We start from the raw sequence: 25,595 nt of genomic DNA, 5'->3' as shown, positions 1-25,595 counted from the left end.
TACTAATACCAACTTTGGTAAAAACAGTAGTTTTTTAACCAGTGCAGCTATATGAATCCCTATTTTAGCTGCAGCTATTTCAGGAAAAATGCCTAATACATGAAGATTTTTCCCGTTGCTTTAAAGGATTAAGCCATTTTGCTGCAGGCATCTTTACACCCATAATACTGAACCCACACTGAGTGAATAACTGTACCCAGGGAGTAAAACAAGCAAACCTTAATAACAGACTCAGCACGAGATCTCAGTCATTCTGATATCTTTTTTGTGCAAGACAAGGCTGAGAATGTGCAAGGATCAAAAGCCACAAGTAATTTGTAGCGTTTCACAATTACATTAACACCTCTAATTGTAAGTGACAGGGCAATTAAGGCTGAAAAACATCCCAATGCAGTGGCTTGTACATGATGATTGTCCCACTGAAACTGCAGATTGTGTATTCTATTTGGAGGAAAAGTGTTTCACTTTATTTTCCTCCACTGAAGTAGATGTCCCAGTTCATCATGCCTCATTAAAAGGTTGTGTTGCTATAAACATGATTATTTAAAACAATCACAAGCCTTTACATCAAGCACATAATTTAACAATTCCCTTCTCTGTACAAGTAGCAAGATTCTTTTTTAAAAAGGACATTAATTGTTATATATAATCCATTTCAATAATGAATCTTAGAATAATGAACAGGCAATGTTCTGAATACAAATATATTTAGGACACATGCCCCCCGCCCCTTTTTTTTTAGTTGTGTTTTTTTAACAAAATCCAGACAATTTCCCTCACGTGCCTGGATCTGCCAGGTTTTGTACAGTGGTTTTCCTCCCAGCCTCCCTTCCTCCCCCCCACACACACAGCTCCCTGTGGCGAGCCATAACAAGTCATGTCCAACATCAGCAAGTAGTTAAATTTTGTAACAACAAATTTACAGAAATTTGTTTCTGTAAAAACTTGGTGCTCAGGGTCCAACGTCTATAATATCTGTATTTGGAGGGGAGAGAAGACTTGATTAGACCTACTCTAATCCCAAGACACTGAATGCTTATTAGTAGTTAGGGTGTATTAGGTGCAATCTTCAGGTACACCTTATGGTTTGATCTGAAAGGAATCCGGTTTATTTGCCCCAAAACTGCCCCACAGCATGAACTGAAGTGCAGCAACTGGAGATGATTGAGAGGTTTGCTTCAAAAGCACACTCCTGATCCAAATCAAAATGCTAATGTAGATGCATCTCTATTTGCTTCTTCAAGTGGAAAGCAGGTCGGTAACTCTCATAACTTGGAGGGAAAAAATTCCTCCTCAATTTCTGCACATACACTCAGGATTTAAAATGCGTGGTATTTTATTTTCTTCTCTGAGAACTCTCCCACATACTAGCTGTTGACTGTTTAATTTCTCAGTTGCATCCTACTAATCCTTTACTATATACATTTGTATATCAAACATTTAAAATATCTGGCCATGCTTTACACAGCTGTGATTATAAGCTCACAGGGGGAAAACAAACCCAAAAAATTAAGCCCAAATCTCACAACCTTATGCTGTACTGCAATCACAGAATCACAGAATCACAGAATGGTAGGGGTTGGAAGGGACCTCTGTGGGTCATCTAGTCCAACAAGAACATATATGAACAAAAATCATCTGAAAGCTGAATAATGATACAACTAGTTCTGAAAATTAATAAAATAGATTAAGAAAATTATTGGTCTTAGAAAAATACCCAGATCTATGTCCAAAGTATGACAGGGGTCATGTTAAAGGTGAGCAGTGAGTTTCAGAGTGTGCTTTTGTTACCTTTCCCAAATTACACTCAAAATAGTGCATTGAAGGAAAAAAACCAGCCAAAAACCATAAGTGCAAATGTCACAGCAACATATGGGCCTTGAAAGGCCTGAAAAGCAAAGTGAATCTATTAAGATGACACCAAGATGTCTAGGGAGCTGGAGAACTTGACATATGAAGAAAGGCTGAATGAATTGTGTTTGTTCACCCTGGGAAATGGTCAGGCTTAGGGGGGATCTCATCACACACTTTATAAACTATCTAAAACATAGGTATGGAGAAGGAGCAGATATTCTTTGCACAAGGATGCACAGTGACAGAACAAGAGGCAACAGGGACAAGTTGCCCAGGGGAAATGCTGTCTGGCTATACAAAAAAATTATGCACCCTGTGATCAATTAAACACTGGAGTAGGTTGCCTAGAACATTGGTGAAATCTCCATCACTGAAAATCTTAAAGACTTATCTTGATAGAGTCCTGAATAGCCTACTCTATGGCCCCGACTCCTTACTGAGGTTTGGACCAGCAATTCCAGAGGTGTCTTCCAAACCCAGGCTTTTCTCTTGTTTCTGAGCCCTGAGCAGCAACAGAAGTTCTACATGCAAGGTGAAAAAAATATTGTCAAAAACTACTATCTTTGTTTCCCTTTGGAATCCTGATCTGCATCAGTTCATGCATGTTTTTACTTTGAAAAGGATAAATTACAGTTTAGTTCACACTGTAAACAACGAGAAAAGTACTGAAGCATAGGGTTATATTCTCAAACATTTCTACCTTATCTGCTACAACTCGGTTCCATCAGTAACAGACAGAGGTACGCTAACATGAAGAGGGCTTTAAAGAAGGAGAACCTCTCAGGACAAGTTTGGAAACCCTATATGAGCCATTATGGGCAGAATCAGCCTTGCCCTCCTCTTTTCCTCTCTCCCTACAAAGGCTGTGGGAGAAGAATTTGAAACATGGAAATACTGGCTAATAGAGTAGATCGGGAGGCTTTGCTCTGCTCTGGACACCCTTGGGCTCATGGGGCAGGGCAGAGTGATGGCTACTCAGGAGTTGCTTGTAATGTGGAAGTTACTGGTCACTGTCTTCCATGTCTCTGTTTCTTAGTGTGGTCAGCATCCTTGCTTTTTTCTGTACTCTAATGCAACCTTCTCTGCTGTCATCCTTCCCTTGGATATTCAGAGTATTTCCTCATGGTACACTACCTAAATATTGGTGGCTGCCAACATTTGCCTACATTAGCTTTGCAGAGCAATTGCAAACACTTGGATGAAATAAGTAGAGAATGAGTCAGACAATTCGGTAATATAAACTGGAAGCTAGTTTTGGGGTTTCGGTGGTTTTTTGTTTTTACTCAAATCTGTGAGCTGCTTGTTTAAATACGGCTAAGGCCAAATGAAGCTTCTATTAGAAGAGATTTTAACAGCACATGGCATAACTTCTAAGAGTTGAAAATAATGTAATCTTCTCGTGGAATTCAAGACACTGTCACAAATCATAGCTCTGATCCGCTGCCATATTAATCAGTTTTTTATGTTAATATAAATGGAGCTACATCGTTGCATTAGGCTGTTATATGGCGTATAACATGGTGGTCAGAACCAGAAAATATCTAGAGAATTGAGGCAAACACCAGAGGCCTTTATCTTAAGATTCCTTACTATTGCTAGTTCATCTTTAAAATCTAAATTAAAGCAACTGAAAACAACAAAAGCAAGCACTGTTTTCACAAAAGACCACCCACAGGTATTTCCTTGCAGAATAAAGGGCTGCTGGCTGGTGAGTAAGAAGGCTTCTCTTTTCTGAGCCTGAGACAACTAGAATTTACAGTCTTCTCCACTGGATGGCAACCTAGGCTGCAGCAGCAGCAAGGAACTGCTCTCTCCGGAGGACCACCGAAAAAAGAGAAATCCTCCATCGCTTATGCTCACTTAAAGCTTTTGTTTCTGTTGGTGTTATACTTGGCAATGCTATGAACACCTGGGAATAAAGAAATGTTGGACAAAGGTGACTGATTATGGCCTAATGGCATTTCAAACGGGTACTAACACAGCCCCCCCAGAATCCCATTTTTTGTTTAACTGTTTCTCTTCGATCATAACAGGGCAGTGAAATGTGAACTATAGTTGCCTGTAAGTGTTTGACACTAATGCTGACTTCTGATAAGTGGTTTCTCACATACATAGTGATTACAGTTCTGCAGTTTTTTTAGAATGAATTATTTTAATAGTCACTTGAATTTATAGTAAGAAAATGTAGATGCAAATAGGGGACAAAACCCAAACACTATGTCTCTGATTTGTTTAAAATGCAGAATGCCCTTCCCCTGCCAAAATTCCCTAGAACAAGAAGGATTCCTTTCCAAAATACTTCTAAACAAACTCATTTAGTTTTCTAAAGTTATTTTTTGGCTATCGGAAGAAAAAAACAATAATAATAAAAAGTCCACTTCGTCATTGTTGCATCATGATTAATGTGACTCCAATGAAGTGAAAATAAAGAAATGGAGTGCAAAGAAGAAAGGCTTGAAGTGGAAGACAGAGACTAGAATTTGGAAATCTATGGGAAAAAGACGGGAAAAATGCTGGATGGGAAAGGTGTGCAAATACAAGGTAAACTAAAAAAAAGTTATGAAAAATCAGAGGAGGATGACAGATTAGAGGGAAAGAAAGAAAAAAATCACACTGGTATTTTCTTCCAGAGAAATAACAGGATATAATATATAGTCTTGAGCTCTTCATAATATATGAAATTACAAAGAAAAAAGTCTGTATCTTTTTGTCACAGATGGGAAGCCCATAAAACCTCAAAACATTTCTGCTATAACTTCTGGCTCTCACTTCCTAGTTCTGAGGGACTGCTGTGAAGCAGGACGTTGTTGATTCACAGTACACACGCCTTGAAGTGTATGCACGAGTGTGAACAATCATTAGATTACAGTTGTTTTATATTCGAGTGCCCAACAATATCTTTCTTTCTCTTTGTAGAAGAAAATTGTTCACAAATACCCAGTATAGTACCACGGAGAAGAAGTTCAAACGGAGAAACGTCTCCACTCAGGAAGCTCCTCTCTAAGCAGCCACTCTCTAAGGTTAGCCAGCAGGGACTTGGAATAAAATATATACTCCTCCACTTTCTCCTTCTCTTCCTTGGGTACAGTCCCCCAGCTTCAGGTAATTTATAGAAAGAAGAATTGTATTGTAACTTTACCAAGAGTCCTTGAGGAATTATTCCATGAATATGTCTAGCCGCTCTTTGAACGCAGATACTCTTTTGACTTCCATAACATCCTGGGACAGAGATTCTATGATTTAGGTATACACTATGTGAAGAAGTACCTTTCTTTTGCAGTTGGCTGACTGGACATCATTTACTGTTTGCAACTGTGACGGACTAGGCTACTCGCTTTCTCAAGTTTACGTGCTGGAAATCTCTTTTGGAGTTAGATCTCCAAATGTTCCAGGAAAGTGGTCTTGTTTAAACAGAAAACCACAGTCACAGGAGGACATACTGTTGTCACTATTATCCTGGTGCCCTTTCTTTTTTTTTTCTTTTTTTTGTGATGAAAAACATGTCACAGGGTTGATAGTTTTAACATGCTGTAACATAATACTTTTTAATGTGGATTAATCATGGGTTATTTTAATTTTGATTATATTGGTGCTGAATCTTTTTTATGTTTGGAAACATAGTTTTGCAGTAGAAAGTTTATCTATTTTCCAAATTTTCTGATGTTATGAAGGTATTATAATTAGTTTGAACTCACTACAAATACTAACGTAAAAACAAAAATGTATTTTCATTTTACTAAACAAAAATTTTCATAGAACAGCAATGATACTTTGAGACAGATGTGGGTAACAAAAATATTATGCCTTACTGGAAATCTGGCTTGCTTTCCAGGTGTTCCCTTCAACTACCAGCTGACCTCCAGACTTTTAGTACAATTTCCCATAGCTGGGGTCTATCAATTTGACAATGTCCTTATGCTTATCTTCCCCAAATGGTAACTAACTTCAGGGTGAAATCTCCACTTTTGTCCTATCATCTCAGCAGATTTCAGCTGACGGATTTAATTTATCCCCCAGGTTTATCTCCTCCAAATTAATAGTTAGGGAATTCATCTACCCTCACGACTCCTGAAAAGCTCCTCCCAATGGAGTGAATTTAGTTGTGTTCAACATGTAAGCAACAGAAAAAAATAAATCTGACTACAGGATGCATCTTTTCATTGCAGGCAGACAGGAGAAAGTGAAATAGCATTACTTCCAGATGCACACAAGTTCAAATGCATGGGCTCAGAATTATTTTATACACTCATATAAATGAGAAAAAAGAATTTATTACACTGCATATTTATCAGAAGATGAGACTTGCTAGGACATGAGTTATTCTGTCCCTAAAGAAAGAATTTGTTTTCTTTCTACAAAATTATAACCTTCATATTCAAGGTCTAGTTCATGTTGATAGAAAAGGTAAAAAAAAAAAAGGCAATGCAAATCCCAAATATCCTAAATGCTTTCCAGAGATGATGGAAGTATTAGAGAAAACTGCTCATCTGAACAACAACTGTAGGATCTTTTTACATATGGCTTCTCTTCATGTATTCCACTACAATTTGTGTACACAGCTGAGACAGGAGTTTTTCTTGTCATGAGCATCTGTTGGACACATTGTGTGTGCTGTATCTGTCACTGTGAACCATTCCAATGGCAGTGCTGAAGCATCTGCCATGTAGGCTCTCTCTACAGAGGAGTTCAAAGCCTAGTGGAATCTGAAAGAAGGAAGCAATGTAAAGCAAATCAATGAGCTTCTGCTGATGTTCAGAAAACTTGGGGTTTCTTTTACCTTCAGTGGTCATCTTCTGGTGACATTTACCTAAGGATGGTGCACAGCAGTGCACCTGCAACAACAGCACCCTGAGGCACAGCGTAGAAGTGATCCATTTCCATACTTTCTTTCTGATAACCATGAAAAATGCTTTGAACTATCTCTATTTGTGATTACAGTGGTTAGAAACAGTCAGTCCACTCGCACTAAGTAGGACACGTCTCTCTGCATTGACTATACAGTCTCAAAAAGTCCAGATTAGATGCCTAAGTCCTGCATAGTTAAAGATGTCAGTTGAATCTCAGCACCAAAATGAAGTCTTCCTTGTATACTCAAATATGGCACTACCAACATACGAATCCAAAAGAATCAACTGTATTGACTGAAACGAGCTACGTTATTTTTCATTTTAAATCTTTCATAGGTGTCTAAGCAAATAAACAACTGGCTGTTTGACCCAACATTTTCTTTTTGTGCAAATGAAGTATGAGTAAGAAAGTAAAAGTACAGAAGAGGTGGCAGAATCTAGCTATCAGCTCTTGAACTGGCAGGTAAGAAATTCTCCTTTGAAAAACTATTTCTCTAGATAGAAAAATATGGATTTGAAATTGAATGATTACTGCCAAGATCTCTGTGAATACAGTCTGTGCTGTCAAAAGGCTGAAGGGCAGTACTCCAGAATAAGCCTTCACTGGTTTGGATCATAGTCAAATCTTTCCTGTGCTAGAAATATAGGCAGTTGAGAGCCAGTTGCCCTTGTCTTGGAATTCCTGTTCAAGGAATTGAAGAAAATATAGTGGCAATCTGCAAATACAGGAGACTTTTGCTCAAAAATAAGTGTAAAGGTTTATGCAGTCTCTCTCCATTAGCTACCGTCTAGAACCCTGTACCATTCAGTACTGCTCCTCTACCGTTCAGTACTGCAGCGTGTTAACTGACCATGCTTATTACTTTTCAATAGAAAATGAGACTTCCTTATACCAAGACCACTATTTGTTGGGTTTTTCTTTTAGTTTTCATTTCTTTTAAACAGCTTCTGTACAAGGATTTCAGGAGGCACTGATAATGTATTTTTCTCCCCTAAGTAGAACAGAACACGTTGCTTTGCTGTGTGAACTGAAGACAATAATATTAGCTATCTGCCATTCTACACTCATAGATTCCAGAAGTGTTTCATTAAAGAAAAAAAAAAAAAAATGAAGTTTTCTTAGACTGTAACATAAGATAAGCTTATTACTTCTTCTATTACTGTTGTACTTATATGTTATTCAGAGGTTTTAAAGACATCAGGATATGAAAGTGAGACATACTAAAAAAAGCATTAGTAGGAACATACTTGTGTACAGGAACATAAGCTTCTCTCAAATATTATCATATTTGGAAAAATGACAGGAACATCCCAATTTTTATAGCACTTTATAAGAACTGGAGACTTAAAACCTGGAGTTCTAGATGCCACAACCTCTCCTACGCTGAAAATAACACTTAGGAAACAGGGAAAATTAAAGAGAAATTTCATATTTTTTCCATAAACACCCTAAACCTCTCCATATCCATTCCTAATTTTATTTAGCCTTTAAAACAAATCTTTAAGAAACTATGGAAACCAGAAAGTTTTATACCTTATTGAAGAATATGTTCAATCTTTGACGAAAGGTACTGAGAAAGAGCTAGAGCGGTTCTTGGTCCTGCACAATCCTTTATACTCCTTACCCCAGTTACCTTCCTACATCACTTTGACCAGAAGATCAGCACGAGCAAAAACTGATCAATATTGTTATATGACATTACTTTCAGTATATAGGTCAACATGTGTACCTGGTTTTCTAGTGAAATAGCTCAAACTTCCAACTCAAGCCATTCTATGATTCTATGATAATGGCTCTGGATCAATCTCCCAGGTTTAACACTCACCGTTTAGGGTATTTTGGTTTTTAATCTCAGTATAAATACTTTGTATTGGTTGTTAAAATACATCTGAGATTCTAGATATTTTAATCTTAGATAACATCAATTTTACCGTCTTTAGACTGATGCCCTTTACAGCCAAAGGGGATAAACAAGTCCTTCTAGGAAGTTCTATCCAACTATTTAAAGACTAAATGAATTGAATCGTACAAGGGTCCTCTGAAAAAGAGGCTAAGAGGTCCATTCAGGTGTGCATGTCTTCACAAAAATAGCTGGAGTAGAAGAGATGAAGAACATCACAAGCTTTAACATAGCAAGCTCTTATTAACATAAGACATACATGTGTTTAAAAATTAAATGACAGAGATTCACACCTCACACTCCTTAGAAGGAGTAGCTACACCTTACTACACAGCAGTATGCTATAGTGCAATCCCTTCATCCATAAGCATGGGATTTTCTCAAATATACATTATGATCCCTAATAGTCTGAAGAAAGGTCTTGCTGGTACTCCACCCTGTTACAGGCAGCAGAGAGGTCTCTCTTACTGTGGAAGAAAACAGTTCATTGTGAGTTTGGACTGTGTTTTATGCTTCATATTTCCTTTCTCTGCCTCATAGGTATCAAGCATATATTTGGGGGGAATCTGCACAGTCTCCTGTTGCATGAATGTAACAATTTAATTCTGTTGCTTTGATCTGTTGTTCATAATAGCTTCTCTTATGAAATCTTAGGCACTATCTGAACATGAAAACCTTTCAGGTCCGGACACGGCTATTCACACCAGTGCTTGACTCAGTCATTTACTAAGCCTGCAGCACTGTGCATATAAGCATGTTCATGTTTCCTTTTTATTAGTTTTTGCTTCAGTCTTTTTCAGAGATAGTTGTCACTGAAGCACTCACAGCAGATACGTGCTTGCCTTCATGGCTTCACACAAAATGTCACTTGGAAGATATTAAAGATGCAAATGCATTAACAGGGACAGCAAAACATTGCTAAATTTCTGTGTGGGATACTACACATTCATAATTAAAATTCTTTCTGAATTAAAGTAGCTTCAGATTGGTTTATTCATTCAATGAACTAAGTGAAAATGAGCTAACAGCACTGATTTCTGAATTCACAGTCTTCATTAATTCAGCTTAATCTTCCCGAGTGTCCACATGTGGACGACTGCTAAAAAACTTTGGCCCTTGAAATGTAGTTAGAATAGAAACAGTTAGAACAAAATAGTTGTTTCAATGAATATAAACCAACTTGTGCCTCCCATCATATAATTCTAAAGGAATCTAAGAAGCAGCCAAGCTCTAAGGAAGATAAGAAACCATAACCTTCATTAAAGAGAACAGGCAATATGGTATTTTGAAGTAGATGCTCTTAGACTCACAGTTGTGAACGGCAGATTAGTTTTACTTCATTAATGAGGATATAATGATTTTTTTAACTACAAAAGTTGCAAGAAGAATTTGATACAATTACTAAGAATAATATTAATTTCTAGAAAAAATAATGAAAAATGAGTGAACTCATTCTTTGAATGCAGTAATAAAACTACATGAATATCAATTTTTTATCATCTGTATTACATAAATGACATTAACAAAATCAAGCTGTACACATAATAATCTACAGAATATTCACCAAAAATAGGACTATATAACACAAATTTTTTCTTATAGAGAAAAAAACTTACCACAAACTTTCACAATTAGACACATAGGAAAAATCAGTGGTTTTCACATAAGACTCCCAAACAATTTCCAGATCTCTAAAATCACCCTGCTTAAGTATCTAAGTCAGCTGCGAAAACGCAAAAAGCAAAAACCCTAGCATAGCCTAAGTTTCAGTAGTGTATTTTCACAGTCAGTGCAGGATGCCCTATGAAAATCTGACCTATTTTTGTGAAAAGTCTTCAGCAGATGCAGCATAGCAATAAGAAGGTTGAAAGGAACATCTATAAATGCTGTGGTGCTGAACATCAGGACTCAGAAATTTCCTGTCTGGACTGGTAAGCCTGCAGTGTTTATAGAGGACTGCTGTGAACGTTACAGTGAAAGAGGACCCTATAGAAGATAATTCACAACCCAAAATATTGTTTAAATATGTAAGAATAGATGTGAAAGCTGTTGTATTAAATTGCCATGGCTAAAGGTGATAAACAATTTGTTTCTAGCAATATAAAATATTTCAGAACATCGCTGTGTGAAACGGGCCTCATTGTAAAATATCGCTAAACTTACTATTTGAAAGGCATCCTGTATATCAAAGTTGAATTCAGTTAGATCATCTTTCTTTTATAAGTACTTCAGTGAGGCACAAATGCACAAATCTGTCTAGTATAATCCACTATTTTATATATCCGTTATTTATTTTATGTTAGGTTTATTTTTGAAACATGCAGCAAAGCCTCTTGCATAAGTTTTCCTTGGTATTAACATGAAACCTTATTATACAGAAAGGACATGATAGATTTTGGGATTTTTTACCTCTGTTGTTTCATGTCATAAACTATCGTGAAATAGTCCTGAATTCCCTAGGAAAACCTCTAGTGTCATCAGATCACTAATACTAAATGCTGGAGTAAGCTTATTTTTCCATGGCGGTGTAAAATGAAAGAACAAAACACTCTGAAATGAAGGTATGATAATACCATAATTCAAACTCTTAGAATATCCTTGGTCATTATTCTTTCTCATGCCTGTCTTTCAACAGTCTTCTGTGTCTTTATAAATGTTCTTATCCATTTAATGTGGCTGTAATCATCTTTTTAAATTTAAAAGTCAATACATTTTGTGAATTACTACCAGGTTAATAAAAATTAATTCACTTGGTGTAAGAACCCTGCTATTACAACCCCTGCTGTACATGACAAATGACTCAAATGTTTCTAGGACAAACACTACGGAAAATTATATATTTGCTCAGGCAAACAAAAGGAAGAATGGTTCATTTATTTGAGGTAACCAAAAGCAATACATATTTTGATGCTTTTACATAATTAAATAAATTCCATCCTGAAGTGTCATAAGATTTATATAAGCATATATTCAGGACTGGTATTACCATTATTCAAGCAGGAATACTTTTATTTTTATATCTTGTGAAAAAACACTGAACAAACCCCACAATTAATATAAACAAAGGGATCATATGCCATTTCAAATTTTTCCCTAATGTCAGACTTGGATCTCCTAAAAACAGGGATCTGAATTTCAGCTTTTATATAAACTACCTAGTTTTTATATAGTCTATCCTCAAGCTAGTATCATTTCTTCTAATTTTTGTCTTTCTCTGGAATAAATAGTTCTGATTATGTTCTTCACTATAATTCCTAAATTCATTAAGCTATCCTAAAAGTAATGTTTCAAGTTTCTCAAAACCAGCAACTAGAATAATATATTTATTTTTTATTATTGAATTAAGTATTGAAGCCAGAAATAGAAATGCCTTTTGTTTTCCACATTGGCACAGAAAAATTTACTGTAAGCCTCTCATTGTTCTGACAAGTGAAGTAGGATCAGTAAGAACTTATTTGTGATTAAGGGAGCAGTGGTAAAACTAATGGTGTTGCTGATTAGTCATTGAATACATCCTGATGTCAGCAATTTTCCAAAAGAAAATGTATAAATTGTAATGAAAAAATCCTCCTGAATTCAGGGAGGACCTTTTGAGCCCCATGTTCTCATAGGCCAGATTACCTGATTTTTCATTACGGCCCAGGTGCCATCTGCTGGTGACTTCACTTCCAAGCAGTCCTAAAGGAGCAGCAGCAATTCAAAACAAAAATACTTCCGATTTCAGGCATTCAGATTTCACAATTTCTTTAATTTTACTTTTCTTTCAGCCTACAAATACCTTTATCTGTCATTTACCTCTTGGGTTGACTCGGTGTTTTGGTATCTGAAAACTTCTCATTAGCTTGCGGTGGAATGCTATTGCTGCTAAGAGTTCATGGGAAGACTGAACATTCCCAGTTCTGGGTCAGGCATTTCCAAATTTGCAGATTGTGAGAAAGCTCATATTTACAATTATTTTTCTCTATGCATCTGTTGCTGGTCCTTGTTGGCAACAGTATATTAGGCAAAGCAGAAAAAGCCATAATGGGCTGTTCCCACATTTCAAGTTGCTCAGGCAAATCTTCTGCATAGATGGCAAGTGGTGCCTTTGATGGCAGTTTACATTCTGCCTAAATTCTACATAAAGGGCTCAAACAGAAGAAAACTATGAGGAATTCATTAGATCTCCTTGTATCGCCATTTATCTTCTTTCGTTGGCTAAGAATGGATTCAGGATTGTACTCTTGTTTCAGAATATTTAAGAATCTAAACAGAATATTCCTTTTCCAAGCCTAAGAGGTGTGCTAAAGCTAAGCATTTTTTTGATGATAGATGCTTATTATAATCACTTTCTAACAACTTGTTCAGCAATTAAAATCAATCATGCTGTTTAATTCCTCTTAATTTGGATACTTTAGATATGTGTTTCATATGAAACTCTTCCTTCTAAACTTGATTAGCTGTTTTTAATAATCTTCATTACTCTTGAATCCTTTAGCACACATAATTTTACTGTTTTCTTCTCTCATATCTATTTTTATTTAAGTGGAATCACGGGTCTCAAAATGTACACTACATACTCTGCTCTCGCTTGTGGATTTTTCATCCATCTCTCTTCACATTCTAGGCAGGCACTCTGGACTACCAAAACTATAAATGTCAGTTAAACCACTTTACATTCATGAATGAGAACAATCTCGGTCTATTTGCACAATTCCCGCTATTTTAGCTTTAATGCTAACATTCCACTGAAATTCTGAACCGTTGCATGCAATTCTTCTTGTGTGCTTTTGGTAATTTGACTTATTAATTGCATTTCCTCTTTCCCATTGAACTTAATGAATCCTATAACACCAAAGTCCAAGTACTTTATTGTGGCACTCAGTTATGCCTTTAAAACTGAAGTTTGAATTTCATGCCCATCCACTGTAGTCACACAGTTGGGTAAAAGATTTGAAGGGCTGCAGGCTCCTCTGAGATGTCCTCTCCCTTATTCTGTGATGATGTGGACCTTGCAAGCATAGTCTTACTCCCGCAAGTCCTGCCCACCAGCAATCTTGTCTGACATGAATACAGGAATTTGGGGATTCTGGTCTCTTTTATTGATAAAAGTATGAGCCTACACTATGTGACAGGGTAAATTCAGAACAATTTCTAGTTTCAGAATCAAGGGCCATACTGCCATGACTTTACAATTTTAAAAGGAAAAAAAAAAAAAAAGGAAGAAAAAAAGGCTTAACCAAAAAGGAAACAGCTGAAGCATATTAAATGTAAACTGTCAAGTAAGCTTTCATTTCAATAATACCCTCCTTTTCTTTTTTCTGACCTTTCCTCATCCAGACTTGGTAATCTTTTAGATGGTATTAGAAATGGTAAAGACTGCAAGATTTATCTGAGATACGATATTACAGCTGTTAAAACCTTGAGCTACTTCCTTTAGAAAAATGCACAGAAAAGCAGAAAGAAGAACTGCGAAGATTTTTTTAAAGCATATCTATTTTCTGTCTCCAGGGCTTATTGCTACTTGCAGCTTGAAACACAGATACAGCAAGCAGTCTTAGCAATCTCTTCAGGTCCTGATACACTCACACCAGTATTATGTAGCTTATGATATTGCTTTCCCACGTCAGGCCCAAAATTGAAGTCATCACCAGCTATGGCACATGATTTTTAAATAGAAGGCTAAACCAGACAGAAATCATGAACAATATGAACCCAGATAAAATCTATTTATCTTTGACTAATTTGAACAATACAGACTTTCCCCCATCTGTGCCAGGAACACTGCACAAATGAATTCACCAATATCTTTATTTATTGCTATACTAGTGGGTGGGAGGAGGGGGAAGAAAAAGAAGAAAAGCAAGTGAGTGTGCAGTTTCAGGTGTTCTTCAGTATTTACAGAGATCTTACAGCTTCTAAAATGTCACAGTATCCTGGGATCATGGCAACTGAAGTTGACTAACAGGATTTAGATAATCCTAGATTCAGAATCAGAGGGCTGGAGGAGAATTTAGGAGGTTATCCAGTTTATCTCCATATCTCTAAGGAAAAAATCATTTTTTGCTGCATCATTTCTCAATGCCTTACTTTGCCTGTTCTTAAACATCCTCCTTCCGGCAGACACTGGACCACAAAACTACCTATTTTAGTCCCTTATGGTCCTTGCCACTAGAAAACTCTCCCTAATATTTACTCAGAATACATTTAAAATGTTTGCTATGTGTCCTAGCCATTATGGAAGCACATAATATATACTATCCCTGCCCCTAGCAACGGCCTGTTTGCACTTTGCATTTTCTCCCAACACGTTCCCAGGTTAAACAAATCTGATTCTTTGACTATCCTTTTGTAAGCTGAATTTCCTAGATTCTTGATTGATCTCTTACTGCTTCTGGGAATACTCTTCGAGTATGCCACAGCTGCCCTGAAAATGCTGAAAGTGAGCTCAGGCTGTTTCATCAAGATCACTTTGAATTGCTTACCCTGGTTTTTGCATGTTACTAGTCTCTTCTAATCTGATTTGCCTGCACAGTGGTTAGGCTCATTGTCTCCAGTCCACATACCCAAAGCCTGACAGCTTTATTTCCCTTCATAACAACCCCAAACACCATCACTTCTGACGTTGCTCATCTCTATTACATCTCTTCACTAGTTGATTGATTCATTGATCCATTTCAAATGTAATTTCCCAGCACAATCTGTGGGGCAGATCAGGAGCCTTTCTTGTTCAAACACATCCTCCTTGTCCCTGAATTTGCAGAATTTGTTTGTTTGAGAGTGTTTCTGAGGCTGAGTTTGACTGCCCATAACCAAGAGAAATCTCCAGGCACCGTACGCCCAGCGTGTCCGCTCCTCTCCCGCGTGCTGGTGTCACACATGCCTCACTTTCACAGCGGGCACACAGACATGCCTAAGCACAAAAAGAAAAGAGTGCCCAGTTTTCCCTAGATTAACAGTTCTGTAATAATAATAATAGCAAGAAAGTCCTGATCTCAGTCAAAGCACAGGAAAGATTTTGTTTCCCTTTCAGTTACACAAGAACAAATACAAACAAAAAAAACTGAAGACATTTTGACTGAGTAAAAACCACACATTGGGCCTCAGCACTGCGAAAGCATTGGATTACCCAAGAAGATAGAGAAAAGTAGGCCTCTAGCTGTTTGCTCAAAGTGCATCCACCAAGTTCCCTTGCGTATCATTAATCAATAAATTACAGCTCCTACGTAACCTTTTTAGAGATACCTGAAGGTGCAGGCTGTCACTGCTCCTTCTACTTGGTACCAGCTATCTCCCACTTTACTAACTCACCTCACAGCCTTTAGCCACCTTCCCTGATATGACCTTTCATACTACCTACTAATAAACAATGTATTAACAGCATGGTCTTTATAAAAAAATAATTCCAATGAACCTTTTAACATTTTGGTCTCTGTCATCGCAAGAACATCCTGCTCAGAGAAACACTTGTTTTGGTGATGAGAGCAATAAAGCAAAAACATAGAGATCAGCTCTCTGAAAATCTCTCTGACATCCGCAAATGCTAGTGTTTTGTAAGCTGTGAAATGTATCGATTCCAGAGATACACAAGCAGGAGCACAGCAGTTTATTCTTATCTCTTCTTTACCATTGCTGCTGAATGATGCCTCCCAAGGTCCTGCATACATAAAACTACACATGTGTCTCACCTTTAAAATGTTTTATCTTTATGTCTTAACTTTGAGCTCTCTCCTGAGAAACCATGTATATTAAGAGACTACTTCATTCTTCAAAGCCAGGGAAAGTTTTAAGCAAACAGCTTGAGTTTGATATTACACACTATGTATTAAAAGCAGCATTTTATAAAGATCAAGCTCAAACAAAAAAACCATATTCTTTTTCTCCAACTGTATTTTATAAATGCCAGTCCGGCTTCTTTTCCAGTATATGTTTAGGTGTCATAAATTTGGGGGAGAAATGAAGAACAGAAGAATTCTATTTTTTCTCAAAACAGAGATGCAGGGAGACTTTTTTTTACCATTTACAGCTGAAGCCCGAGAGAAGGAAACCCATGCTGACTTATTTTTCGAACAAACCTTGACGCATACCTAGGGAAACAACGTACTTGACTCAAGCTGGAAGCTACTTTAGAGAAACATGAAACAGAAAGGGAAAGACAAAAGTGAGTCAGAAAGGTACCTTCTTACAAGATCTTCTCCGTTCCAACACGGGAGTCCATCGGCGGCTGCCAACTCGTTACCGCACAGCTGATCAGCCAGGCTGCCGTAAAACACTCTGTAGAGCCGGAGGTGGCTGATAAATTCTCTGCACAGGGGAACACAGGAAATAATTGACAGTGTCAGTCAATAACGTTAAGCAGTGCTGCTGTTGTGCGTTTCTACAAGAAGATATTGCTTTCCATTGGTTCCAATGATTTTTAAAATCAGTTTTGTCAATTTCCTGTTACATAAGTTTTATTCTCTCAGATACACTTCAGTAGTTTACAAAGCTGATACTCTCACTAGTCAAAGTGAAAAAAAAAAAAATTTCTCATGCTTTGGAGCAGGAACTAATTTCCTCCAATGTGGAATTTTCTTGCATTGTTGTGATGCAGTTTGAAATGTTATACTTGAACAAATATACACAAAAACATTCAAAAAAAGTGCATAGCAAATAAAAAAATAGGTGTATATGAATAAGTCACTGTTTTTCAAGAGTGCTATCAGCTAGCCTCCTACACAGTGTTACAAATACTACAAAGTAGAGTATTTGTTGGAGTTATGGAGCAACTCAAGATTTAGGTAAGATGGGTTTAAGATCTAGGTGTTAAATATTTAGTGGATATTTAAATTACTGTCTGAAAAATGACATCAGGTTTATCGTGTGCTGGGCTGGTAGGTTATAAATTATGCGCTGCTATTTTAAATAATTGTCAGGATGCCCAGAGCTAATGATATGGTTTTGTACTTAAATGAAAACAAATGAATGAGTTTTTAGTTAGTATGTTTTTAACTGGATTGTGATATTTATGTTTATAAATCCTTTGCTTATGTATTGAAAATCTCTTCTTGGGAGACCCACTCCTGCTGTGAAAAACTAAAATATTTATTCATTCTGGTTTAGAACAACACACTATATGAGTTCTCCATGACCCACAGGCACAAAGAAAGGCACCAGTAAATGCTGTACTCATTGCTCTGTAAGCCAGCAAACTTCATTTTATGTTAACTTCTTGAACGGTGCCTGGAGTTGTAAAAAATGCTAGAAATATTCTATACATTTTCTTGTATTTAGTCAATGTAGGCCTGAAATGACATAAGGAATCAAATTGTTAAGTATTGTTTACTCCAAATTAAAACAGGTAAAATATGATTGATTATATACAGTTTGTTATTTAAAAAACCACGTTCTTTCTTTTAATTGTAGAGCAAATATTTTGCACAAATCACAGTGCTTTAGATTTACTATGCCTAATAAATGTGATACGAGTGCCCAACTAAGTCTAAAATAGAAGACTGAAAATCTTGGGTAGGGTCAAGTTTAACTATGTGTCATATAATTGTCCATGTGAAATATATTTTAAATATCTAAATACTATTCATCCGTACTCTCCCAGCCACGAAGGGTCATATCTTCTGTTTCTCCATCCCCAGAACTGCATCCAGTGTGCACAGGATGTTTGCAGTTTTCCTCCATTTCTCACTGAGTGGGATTGATTTTGATTTTATCTATGATTTGAGTTTACATTCTGGATGAAAACTAATGTTTAGAGAGTCCTCTCATCATAAATAGTTGAAATTTCTTCTTCTGAACAATCAATGAATGTATAACACAGAAATTAAAATAAATACAGCTACCATATTATCTTCTGACAAACTGCATTCTAACAGAAAGGTCAGTTATTCGGTTTATTAGTAAACATATCCTGAGGCAAAGCTAAAGTTAATACAAAAGTAATAGCTGATTTCAGCCCCTGTTGATGTCTGACCAAAGTAGTTAGAAGGGCAGATGGTATGAATGTCAATTTTCACATCATCATCTTCTAGATCAGATCGCATGTAATTATAGGCATCTGAGCACAAATGTGCATTTACAGTCAGTGGAAGCTGCAGATACTTCTCATCATTTATTTGGAAATGTTCATTTCTTTTCACAACTTCATTCTCCTTGCTAAAAGCTGTCTGCAATGTTAAGTTGTATAAGTTATATACTTTCAAGTTCGTATGTTACTATGGAAGGTTATGCTTAGATTATTTTTAAATTCGTCTAACAATTTTTGGTGTCAAAAGCACTGAGAAATTTCCTTTTCTTCTTGTACCACATCATACTAGAAAATAACAGCTTAGGTCTGATGGTAAAAATAATTTAGGAAAAGTTCAGGCAGAGGCAGTCCAACATGCACTTTGAAATGTAAATTTTCACCTGGAGATGCATTTAAAAAATATTAGGAAATTAGGGAACTCCTAGGAGTCACACATTTAATTGAGTCTTTCTGTTCATTTGTTTTCCCTAAGATAACTGTCATCAATCCAGTCTACACGGTTTGGGAGAAACCTGTTCTTTTCTGCTAAAGCCTGTGAAAATGGCTTAGAGCAACTTGCTGCCAGAAGTCCACGGGAGGTAAATAAAGTGGGGTTGGACTCAGAGAGCAGCACTTCCTTAAATGCAGGCTGTAAGCATCTGCTGAAGTCACTCTTCCATGTAAGGAGTTTTTACAGTTGCCATGGGAATATAAAGTGAACTATAAAGTGATTGTGACTAACAAGGAAGGAGGTGATCCAGGAGGCAGCAAATGAAGACGCTGTCAGCTGTGAAGCTGTTAAACAGAAATCTGTGTTAGTGGATCTCAAACTTTCTGCCCCCTCCCCCTTTTTTGAGTAGCGCCTGTTGCACGCCATAAAGTGTTTCCAGCACCTCAGGCAGGGGGAAGTCATGGGAAAACAACATTGCTTTGTGCTGCCCGCTGCCTCTGATGCCCCTCAGGGCTTTTTGGGCAATCTCCCTCAGGTCAGCCCAGACACCACTTACTCTGAAACATGGAACAGTCCTAGATTAAGTGAGATTTTAGAATATGGGTTCGTGTTTGCAGACAGCTAGCAATCAGAAAGCAAGAATTGCTTAGCTACACAACACAAGAGAAAATGTGCCTGTATAATCGGTATTGCCTGATGAACTTCTGTGCTGGCTAAAGCAAAAACTTCGGCTTTGCATCTCTTTCCATTCCCACAATGTTCTCTAAATCCTGTGTTTGGTTGTTTGGGTTTTTTTTTTTCTCTACTATTCAGAACATGAAGGACCTTGCACTGACAAGAACAGTCTGTCTTTGAAGCTCAGAGGCACTTTTTGTTTTCCAGACATCAGGAGTGAACAATTATTCCCTACAATTCTCTCGCTTCAGTTTCCTTCTGTACTGCAAAGTGAAATGAAAGGAAAAAGAGGACAAAGAAAAACTTTCTGTATTCGCGCAAACACTATGACAGAAATGAAATTTCTGATTTTAAATTTGCTTTATTTGCATAATAGAGCCTTTGGTCTCAGCTATAATACTATCCTTACTCCTTACAGTGCTATTAGTCCTTACAGTCATTAAAGACTTGATTAATTTGTCTAAAGATAGACTGGCCTTTGAGAAGCCCTCAGCTACCCAGGATATCTGCACAAGGCTGGAATATATGATACAACTTACAGAACACCTGCATCTTCCTTGGCAGCAGAAGATCAGCTGGGATACCCAAGAGCATCTTCAAGTGCTGCTGAATGCTTGCAGTCATGTGGGTAGCAATTGAGTCCTCCATCCATGGACTACAAAGGCAGCTTAAACACCTAGCTTATATGCACTTAGGCTAATTTTACCCTGCAATGCTCAGCCAGGTATAAATCAAATCTCCAACTCTTTGCAGTTACGTCAGTTCACTATATTCTGGCCAAAGAGCCAGAGGAAAAAATCAGCTGGACTTTCTTGAAAGAGGATTTAAAGATTTAGCCCTAAATGCTTTGCTATCTCACTTTTCACAGTAGAAAGGTATGTAAGAACAGTCATTCATTTTTTTCTGTCTGATCAATTTGTACAAATAGTCTTCTGACAAAAGTCACAATTACTTCTTGACAGATTTCATAATGCCTGCTGATGTGCAAGTTAAATGTAATTTGAAAATTTACACACAAAGATAGAGCTAACGTTCACATTTTATTAATGTTATCCACTCTGTCAAATACTTTAAAACACACCAAATGGCTCTGGTAATATGTCCATTACTTCAGAAAACAAAATCTAGTCATGAAATTACTCTTTTCAAAATGTAGCAGAGTCAATTGTGTTACTGAAATGCTTCGTTCTTTGTGGTCTTTATTTATCCTCTAGTAATGCATGCCATTGCACTGAATATAATCTTTTCTTTTGTAAAATTAATGCCTTACTTTATTCTTTCTTTCTGGCTGTAAAACTAATGTCTTACTTTCTTCTGTTGGCGAGGGTTTCTTCATTGTCTCTTGAGAACATATTCAGCCCTTGACTGTTCTGATCAAAGGAGCAACCTGGAGACTGCATAGGCTTCCTTGCAGGAGGACCACATACCTTGTTCACCTAAAAGAGAAAAAAGCCACAAGAAAGAGGAAAGAACACATGTAGACCAAAAATTATTATGTAACTCTCAGTTCAGTTTAAGTCCATTTTAATAGGAAAGAAAGTACTGTGGACATTAAGCTAAGAAATGTACCATTAATTATCATACTTCTCAACATTATATCCATAACGAATGCAGTAAACACATAACTAGTCACTTTATACTAGGAAAAAAAGCAAGCAAAATCACTCCTTTTGAAGGAATACCAGTTGCATAAGCATGTCACTGCATGTATTTTATTGGTTGCTTCCTGTAAGGCAAGTGTTTTGTTATGCAGATAGCAACAGCAACCTCAGAGAATATGGTGTGTTGTGAACAGTGGATTATTTCCATTATTGCTGTGTTATACCCCAATCACATTCTTAATGTGCATTGAACTTTGTGATTTCTTTCAGGGTTGATGAATTATTATGGCATGTTCAGCACAGTTACCCAGAGCATACAGCGAACAGTTAGCATGGTGGAAACTTGCATTACAGCTTTGCAAGATGTAAACTTAATGATCCAAGATGTAAGTTTAATGACTTGGACCAGAGGTGCTGAAAATATCAAGGGGTTTTATATGTCTGGCTTTCTGATCTAGATGTCAATAGATACAAATTCACATGAACTCCCATTTTCTGCTTTGTAAAATGTGATACAGAGCATTTTGCATGATAGAGGATATCAATTCATGTTCATAGCTCATTATTTTTCCTAGTCACTGAATAAAATAATTAGGGCCATGCATATTTATTAAATGAGACACTTCATGCTGTGGATCACATCAGACATGATCTTCAGCAGACTGAACAGCACATATCTTGTGTAAGCTAGCACACCTGCACTACTGAAAAACTGATACTGTACATGATTTTTGAAAACTTGGTTTCAATAGGCAGTCAACTTTTTAAAAAGAAAAAGGCAGAGAGGATATCACTATTGGCTCTAAGACAGGGATCAAATTTTCATATTCAAAATGTTACCAAGAGGAAAGGGTGTGTATGTTATACAGCAAGCATTAGTTTCCTGTCGCATTTTATATCCCCAAATGCAAGAACAAATAAACCAAATAAATCTCATGGTTCAAGTTACCATCACGTACATTACAGAGAAAAGTGCAAGTCTTAAGGGCCATCTTTCCAACTCAGAATGGCTGCAGTTTTAGTTAAGAAATACATTTAAAATTTAAAATAAAATTAAAATATCTAATTTTGATGAGTTTCTTTGTTGTTGTGCATAGTGTAAGTGGTGATAATGAAAGAGTTATTGAATGTACTAGCTTAGGCCAGCCAAAAGAAGAATCACTATTATTACTGCACATGAGTAAGCGTTCACTTTATGAACTGAAAGTCAGGGTAAGGTTGAAAGTGAATAGTCCTTTTTGGCTGCAGTTCACATGTCTTAATTTAGGCATCCAAGTTATAGTTTGAATCCCCTTCAGATGAGATGCATGAATTTACTTGCAACATAATTGTCCCTGGACATATGGCTAATGTCCTTTAAGGGACTTAATGGGACACTTTAAACATCACTTGAAGTATGCACCTCACCATTTCTTATCAGAGGCGGTGACGTCTTGGACTGCATCTTAGTACATATGTTCTTGTCCTCACATTCAGTTTCAAGCCTCCCTCACACTTTTTCCACTATGACCTCCACTAGCTCTTCTTCAGAGCACATTATCCCATGTTCTTCGTCAGCTTATCTGGACTTCCATTTCTCCCCCTAAGTCTCTACACTCTTTCTAGGCTTCACCCGTCCTTGTGTGAGTCTGCTCCTTGAGTGCTGTATTTTGCCAGCCTCTGCAGCAGTCAATCCCATCAGCCACTCTGCATCAATATAATGCAGCTCTAAAAATGCTTTTGTCCTTTTACTTGTCTCAGTTTGCTCATATGCTCTTATGCTCACTGATGTGACACGGGGAGCATTACGCTTATGATCTGCTTTTATGATGAAACAACTGATGGTTTAGGTTGTCTCACTTCCAGCTTGCCATACACTTTTCAACAACTCCTTGTCTTACCAAGAATAAAAATAAGGGTCTAACAGACAGAGAGAGTCAGACCCAGATGTTTGGGAAAGAGGCTCTGTCTCATGTCAGACATGGGTTTGGTGTGTAGGTTGTGTAGGTCTTACGTGCCTTGCATATCTGAAAGAGGCACCTTATCTGTCCAGGCACTCTTAGAGACTGACTGTAGGGTGGGAGCCTGTGAGGGGAGGAGGAACATGGTGGAGATGAGTTATTATAACTAATACAGACCCTAAGCAGATAAGTAACAGTCCTTTGGGTCAGGAGAAAAAAAGAAAGAAAAAAATAAATTGACTCCAGTTATAGTAAGCTGAAAAAAACCTATGCATTCAGCTCCTCTAGGAAGGCAGGAGAATCCACAGCTATGTATATTTTTTTAATTTATAAAAGAATCTCATTATATTTTACTCTAAGATGAACAAATAAAGAAAATCAATAATTTTTACAGTCATTGCGTCTTGGAATATGGATAATATTTGTTTTGTATGTATTATGCAGCTGCTTCAAAATACCGTCTCTGTTTATTCTCTTGGAGTGAATGTCTCCATGAGTGACTGTCTCAAGAAATGCACTGCGCAATATCAGAAAATTTGCATTCACTGATACATTTAAAAATAAGCATTAATTTCAGATCTAAAATATTTCTTAAAAAAATAACCTTTGATAAATTTTATATAAATACCATAAAAATCCAGACATTATCTGAAATGTCTAAGTACTGATTTTTTTTTCCAAAAGCCATTTTTGGAAAATTCTGAAAACGCCATTAGTTAAATGGTAAAGTGATTGTACAGCACCACATACACCTCTGCCATTCCCGCAAAGTGCGTGACAGTAATAACACTGCCGAGAACTCCATTCTGTTAATCACAGCAACCGTTCTCACAGTTGAAAGTTAGCTCGCCAGTCCTTAGCAAAGTCACTTCCTTCTTCAGACGTAGTTTCTGCAGCATGAGCTACTTCAGCATGTACAGTGATGATATCATCACCTCTGTTACCTTTCCCATATCTCTGATATTTAAACCCCTGGGATCGCTGACTGACTGACTTGATTTGTGTGGTGTTGGTTCTTCTTTTTGTGTTTGGTACATCGCACTGGTGTCGTTCACTCAGCTGAACCTCATCTGTCTTTTTTAAACTGTTCACCAGTGGCTGTCACTTTTACACCATGTTTAAACTATTAACTGTATATGCACGCCACATGTACTTTGGCCTCCTTCACTGGCCCAGTCTTCACTGTTACCCATTTTCTTCAGTAAACTTGTGCACGTCAAAAGGTCACTCTTATCTTGCCTTCAGGTGCCCGTTCTGTCTGTGAGCCAAATAACTTACAACCAAAATGTCAGTGTCTCATTTCCATGTACATGGCTGATGATTGTCTAAAAAACAGATAAATACACTTTCCATAATAATGTCTGCTTTTTTTTTGAAGCATTTTTTGAGTCTTCAGGAATTAGCACGTGGTATAAGTGCAATAGCATTTAGTTGTATTATTTCCTGTATTTCTGAAGGACTACAACTAAATCCATTAGCTACACTGTTTCTTAATTTTTAGTCTTTGGGCTGCAAAATTAACCTTCCATGTAAAAAATGCAGTGCTATTATCGCCAGCCTTCAGAGACACAGACTGGAATCGTAACTTTGAGAGGAGGGGAACGCTGTCACTACACTAATGATCTAACAAATTACCATTTTGCAGCAGTATCTGATCAGAATGTATTCCTACTATCTTCCAGTTTCACTGAAAGGATATTCCCACTAAGTGTTTCCACAAACAGCATTTTTCTTGGCTTCAAACACAAAATACTAAAAAAGAGTACAAAATTATTTCGAAGGGAACTGAAAATACCCTGAGAAAAGTGAGACCGAAAAATCACCAAAAATATTATTCAGGAGAGAATTACATGTCTCACTGATTTCCAGGAAGAATTAAAGACTGCTACAAAATCTAAAAACAGATGAGCCTCAGCAACTTACTAGGGGTATTTTGCTGTTTGGTTGGGGTTGTTTTGGTCAAATGTTCTTAAATACTGCCCAGTAATTAAGGGCATAAAAAGAAACCTCAGAAAATGATAAAACTCCTGATTTTCCCTGTTCAGACTATTGTCATTATACTCAGCATGCTGTTATTATGCACAGTTTATATGCCACAGTATGATGACTGGGTTAATTAAAAGCTCTTGTAATAACCATGCAGTTAAATTGCAATTAGTGCCACACATGAACTTTATGGCAGTTTGATTTTGCTTGGTGCAATTTCATTGAATGCCTGCTTATGGTTGCTTACAGTTTGGAAAATTAGAGCATCATAAACCTTTACATTTACACAGGACTGGACACTGATGTTAGGATCACATTGATAATGGTGGGATACAGTCCTCTAAGATCACATGCTCGATAG

At 37.0% G+C, this 25,595-nt stretch overlaps 1 protein-coding gene across 12 annotated transcripts in view; it reads right to left on the bottom strand.

The window, feature by feature from the left end:
* Positions 1-25,595, bottom strand: part of GPC5 (glypican 5) — an 846,827-nt gene that overhangs the window by 669,032 nt on the left and 152,200 nt on the right. For all 12 annotated transcript variants that reach the window (XM_075423644.1, XM_075423689.1, XM_075423635.1 and 9 more), the window contains 2 exons: positions 21,016-21,143; positions 16,760-16,885 (listed from right to left, as the gene is read on the bottom strand). In XM_075423644.1, coding sequence (XP_075279759.1) covers positions 16,760-16,885; positions 21,016-21,143 — 254 coding nt within the window. The remainder of the gene's footprint in view (positions 1-16,759; positions 16,886-21,015; positions 21,144-25,595) is intronic.

The sequence above is a fragment of the Opisthocomus hoazin genome, chromosome 1, assembly GCF_030867145.1.
Source record: "Opisthocomus hoazin isolate bOpiHoa1 chromosome 1, bOpiHoa1.hap1, whole genome shotgun sequence".
NCBI classification, from domain to species: domain Eukaryota; kingdom Metazoa; phylum Chordata; class Aves; order Opisthocomiformes; family Opisthocomidae; genus Opisthocomus; species Opisthocomus hoazin.
The sequence above is the reverse complement of the archived record's forward strand: the minus strand, read 5'-3'. Positions and strand labels throughout refer to the sequence as shown.